Here is a 6,000-nt window from a genome sequence, read left to right on the forward strand (position 1 = left end):
AAAGGAGAATCACGCACTTCAGGCTTCATTTATGACGGGGTATCAGGGGACGACTGTCTCGGACGCTCCGAGCTTTGCGGCATAAGTATACCCGTATACCCGTGCCGTGAGAGCGTCCGCAATTCGCTCCGCCGCCCGATCGTGTGAGGGGCGCCTCAATCTCAAATATACCTCGGGAAAATCTGTCGGACTCCACTGCAATTCACTTGATGCCCCAGCACTAGCTCCACGTGGAGTTTGCTCTCGCGCTGGCTAGCTACAATCTCACCAACCATTGAACCGTCGATGAGCCATCTCGACTTTCGCGTCGATCACTGCTATTCACGTGGGGGCTGCCCCAGTTCCCCCAGGATGCCGGTATCTCCGCACATGACGCCTTTAAACTTCCTCAGATCACACAGCCATAAGGCTCGTCCTCCCCGATGCAAGCCATTTCTGTTTTACAACCAAGTAGGCGTTTCAAAACTGCTTTCAAAAATGTCAACCGCAACGATGGCACAAACTGGCACCTTCACCGATCTTGAGAGAAATGGCAATAGTGCTCGGATACAGGCTGTCGACGGCTTGAGCATGGATCCTGCAGTTTTCGAGAAGCTACTTCTAAATCCCCAGATCGCGGTAAAATATGATCTTAGGAAAGACATTCGCTATTCCCACTCCATTGTGAGTTTTCTGCCTCAGGTCTCGTCTATCGGTAAAAGGCCGATAGGTTTCAGGGTACTGGTCGGATTCGGTATCGCTCTCAGACCTCTGTTCTGCTATTTGATAGGATGGAGAGGATCGAATCAGCAGAAGATGGGGAGTGCTATTACGTACTGCGCACAGGCATATATATAGCTTCTTCACCGCCATTAGGGCACCATTATTCTTATATATTTATACCAATATATACCACGTTTCCACCCCTACAGCTTGTCCAGGCCGTAACATGGTAGCAATGCCCTAAGATTTCGACCTCCATATCGATATCTTATTGCGAGCTCTTAATTAAGTCCTCGACCCATATATATACCATCCTCCAGAATGGCTCCCAACCCCCAAAAACCCCCAGTCAAAAGGCAGAGCCCTTACCAGGCAAGCCTCTGATGAAGACGAAGACGAAGACAAAGAATAACCCTCTGCTTCTCTTTTAACGCAGACCCCTTAGCGATTTAACCAAAAGGATAGCTTTAATAATACCGAATTATAATAGATTATACAGCTCCTTTAACGAATGAACTTGCGAGAGACCCCGGCTCCTGCTACCTCTCCTGCTCGTCCATTTCCAATATCGAACCCTCTTTTCTCTTACTTGCACGCCGCAGATATTAGTTATTTTAATCCAGAAGATACGGATATAACGGGAAAGAATATAATTTATATAGATATTTTCGCATTTACGGATATGTTTTTGTATTTGGCAAAGACTCAATATAACGATATTCATACGGCCTTCCCTCTTTGCCTTTATAGTACCGCTCTCGTTTAGTACTTAATAGAGCTTATAGCCCTGGAATATCGTCTTCTCTTATCTGCTCCGGTCTCTAAGCTTTATACTTCTCTTATTTTATAATTTAAGAAATATTCTAGTATTATCTTATATATTCTAATCTCCTTTTAATTTACTTTTTATAATATTCGCTCTAGTAAAACTATCCGTATATTTATATAAGAAATACTTTACTTTACTTGTTTTTCTGGTTTTAAGTCTGAGTTTAATACTCTTCTCTTAATATATAATTCCCTTAATACTTCTTTATATAATTATATTAATAAACTAACGGAAATAACTACCCTTAGCTAGTTCTTAACTATAATTAATGCAAAATAGAGCCTCTGGCTAGATATAGCCTATTAAGCCTCTTAGCCAAAACAGAATCTCCTCTTTAATTTTTCTAAATCTCTTACTATAATAAAGTTTTTTTTCTCTTATCCTATAACTACTATTATATATCTTATTTCTCAGATATACTAGTACTAGTTTAAAGAATTATATAAGCCTTTTATTTATATATATAATTAGCCTTTCTAATATATTAATCTTTAGAGTTCTTTATTTTTAACTATTTATATTATTTTATTACTAGTATTAAAAATCTTAAAATTATTATTTTTATTTATTTAGTTTCTTATTTTTTTTCTTCTTTATTTATATATCTAATATTTATATATAATCCGAAATTTATATAATAATTAAATTTCTATTATATTAGTAATTCAGGAAAGATTCAAATTATAATAGCTAATATCTTTAAATTATATAAGTATTTTCTAAATTTTAAAAATATAGTTATTTTTAATTATATTTATATATTTTAGCTTTAATTATATAAGTTTTCCAAAATTAAAATACCGGCTAATTAGCTATTAATTCTATTTATTTATAATTATAAAAACACGTTTCTTTATATTAATCTTATAAATAAAATAGCTTATAAAACTATTTTCTTAATTATATCTTTTTAATTACTAATTCCCTTATTATATTTATTTATAATATATATATAATTATTAGAAAATATAGAGATTTCTTTATATTAGTCTATTCTAAAGAAATTAATATAAAGTTAGCCTATATTAAGGTTATAGCTTCGGGAATTTATAATAAAAAACCTCGTATTTAATAACTCTTTATATAAATAGCTAAATAATCTATATTTTATATATTTTATATAAAAAGCTTTTTTATTAAAGCTTTAGAACCAGTTCTTAGAATTAAGATAATTATTTATATATTATAATCTTTTCAGAAAATTAAATAATTATTATAAAATTAAAACTTACTATTTCTTTTTATAATATTATTAATTTTAATTATTTAAGCTATCGAGATTATCTTACTTTTAATTATAGAACTATATTTATTACTATTATTACTTATTTTCTTTATTATATAGAGTTTTATTTATAATTTAAACTCTATTATAACTAATTTCTCTAGCTTTATTTCTAATATTAAAATAGATATTACTACTTGCTTCTAAAATAATAGTAATTCGGCCTTCTTTATAATATTAGTAAATCTTTTTATTAATAAAACTTAAACTATATATCTTATATAAATAATACTATTTATTATTACTTCTAAAATATTTTACTTTTAAGAACCTAATATTACTAAGTTTCTAGACTAATATAAAAGCTAGTATTAAGACTATTATATTATTAGTTCGGCTATAATTTCCTATCTTTTCTAATATTATTATATAACTATTATATAATATATTTATATAATACCGAAATAGGTTTTAAATAATTAAACTATTTTTAGAATTATTTTATATTAGATATATTAAATAAAGAATATTTATTAAATAATAAAAACCCGAGAGTTTATAAAGGCTTTAAAGAAATAGAGCTATACTAATAGAATTAATTTATAGAAGTTCTATTAATAATATATTTCCTTTTTTTAGTATCTAATAAATAAATAATTATTTAAAAGCTATATTTAAATACTTTAATTCTTTAAAGAAATTCCCTTATTTCTTTATAAAAAAAATTATTTAAAAGTATAATATAAAGCTTAATATATCTTATATAATAAATTTCAAGGCTTTTATTTTAATAGCTATAAAGTATTATAAGTTAGATTAAGCTAATAAAGAAATAACCTATTATTAAAACTATTCTTATTCTTATAATATTTTTATTAATAGTCTCTAAGCTCAAATAATTATAAAAATAGATTTTATTTACTTTATTTCTATTTATATAAAGCCAAAGTATTACTAATTATTTATTAATATATAGTTTATAAATATTAAAGTTCTTATATTAAATATAACTAAATTTATTTAAATTATATAAATATTAGTACTATTTCTTAATAATATTTAGGGCTTTTCTCTAAATAATAATATATTTAACTCGGATATATAAATAATATTTACCGGATTTACTTTTCTAAATATAGCTTAATTTCTTTAATTTTATTTATTTATTTATTAGTAAAAACTATTAATATTTATTAGAACTAATATTAGATATTATTTCTTATATTTCTTTTTTTTCTATTAATATATTTAATACCCGGAAATACTAGTTTATTATATAATAAAAATTATATATTTTAATTAAATAAATTAAATCTATATTAGTTCTATAAATTTAAGAAATATAATATTTTAATTTATTTCCGGAATTAATAGAATATAATAATTCAAGCTATATTCTTAATATATAAATTAGAATATTTATTCTAGTTCAAAAACTAAAATCTTTTTTCTTTTTTTAGTTATAAAAGAATATAATCTATATATAGATTTTAATAATAAAATAAGAAACTTTATCTAAACTAATAATAAAAACAAATAAGTTATAATTAGTATTTCTAAAATAGAAAAAAAAAATAAGCTATATAAAGAATTAAAAGATAATTATAATTAATATTAGATATTAAAGAATTATTAAAAGAAAAAAACCGGTATTATTATAATATAATATTTTAGAAATAAGAAATAGATATTTATTATAGTTATAAATAAGAAAAAAGAAATAATTTAACTAAATAGTTTTATATTAAACTAGCTATAATTTATTTTTATATATTTAATTTCTTTAAAGAATTTTACTATTAAATCTATAGCTTTATTTATAGCTCTTATTTGCTTTATATCTAATTCTTATTCGAAAATCTAATATCTAATAAATAAATTTCGAAATAAAACTAAGCCAGAATTATTATTAAATAAAATCTTTAATTAAAAAAGAGAAATATTATAACTTAAAAGCTTTTATTAAATTCTTTAGCTTTTTTAAAGCTAGTTTTCTAGAGCCCTTAATATAATTTATTAAAACCCGGCTCTAGTATTATTATTACTTTTTATAATCTAGAAGAAAATAAAAAGAATCTATATTATATAATATTTATATTTAAACTTAATATATATTTTAATAAAGCTATTTAAATTAAGGCTATAATTAATACTAGTACTAAAATTAATATTATAATTATAGTTTTATAATTATAGGAAATTCTTATTTAATCTTAATTTTTTATAATAAAAAATATTATTTTTTTAAAAAACTTTATAAAAATATTTAAATTAAAATTAGAGATATATTATTATATATTTAGATCTTTTTTATTAAAAAAGCTAATTATTAACTTATTTTCGAATAATTCTTTATTCTATAAACTAATCTTATTATTAAATATATCTAATTAAAAGCTATTTATATAATTGTTTTTAATACTAGAAAAAATAGATTTTTTATAAGTCAAGTTATAAAAGTATTCGATTTATAAAACTGAATTTAAGAAAATATCTTTTTTTTAAATAATTAAAGAATTCTAAAAAAAATATTAAAATTAAAAAAAAAGAGCTTTTAGGAAATATTTTTATTTCTTTTTTAAAAATTCGAGAAAGAATTATATATATATTTAATTCGGGGCCTTTAGTAAATACCTTTTATAATATTTCTTTATATATAAATATAAACTATAATATTTCTTTATAATTTAATATTTATTCTTTTATATAATAATAAAGTCTTTTTCTAATAATATTAATTAATAGGCTATATAAATCTATTATAAATTTTTTTTTTAGCTAATAAACTCAAATAAAAGTACTAGTTTAGTTTTTAGAGAACTAGATAATTAAAAGAAAATATTAGAAAAAAAAAATATTAATATATTAGAAATTAAATACTTTTTTTTAGTAATTAATTCCGAAATTTCCTTATATTATTTCAGGTTTATATTTAATAGAAAAAAGAAAAAAGGCCTTAAAAATTAGCTCGAAATTATTATATAAAAAGAGAGATTTATTATTTATAATATTAGATAATAAAAAAGAAATTCTAGTTTGGGATTTTAATTATTTAGAGTTATTAAAACCAGAAGTATTTCTATTATTAGAAATTTATATTATTTTATATAAAGCTTAATAAAAACCCAGCTTTTTAATATTAAGAATATAAGTTCTAGTAATTAATAAGCTTATATAGAAATAACTAGATATAGAAATCTTTAAATACTATAATAAACTCTATTAGAATTCTTATTTTCTATAA

At 22.9% G+C, this 6,000-nt stretch overlaps 1 protein-coding gene across 1 annotated transcript; it reads left to right on the plus strand.

The window, feature by feature from the left end:
- Window positions 1-39: 39 nt before the first annotated feature.
- On the plus strand, window positions 40-1,020 carry K444DRAFT_20275 (uncharacterized protein). Its single transcript, XM_024871012.1, has one exon. The coding sequence runs from the start codon at window positions 286-288 to the stop codon at window positions 835-837; it is 552 nt and encodes a 183-aa protein (XP_024734982.1). The 5' UTR covers window positions 40-285; the 3' UTR covers window positions 838-1,020.
- Window positions 1,021-6,000: the final 4,980 nt, after the last annotated feature.

This window comes from Hyaloscypha bicolor (assembly GCF_002865645.1).
Source record: "Hyaloscypha bicolor E unplaced genomic scaffold K444scaffold_100, whole genome shotgun sequence".
NCBI lineage: Eukaryota > Fungi > Ascomycota > Leotiomycetes > Helotiales > Hyaloscyphaceae > Hyaloscypha > Hyaloscypha bicolor.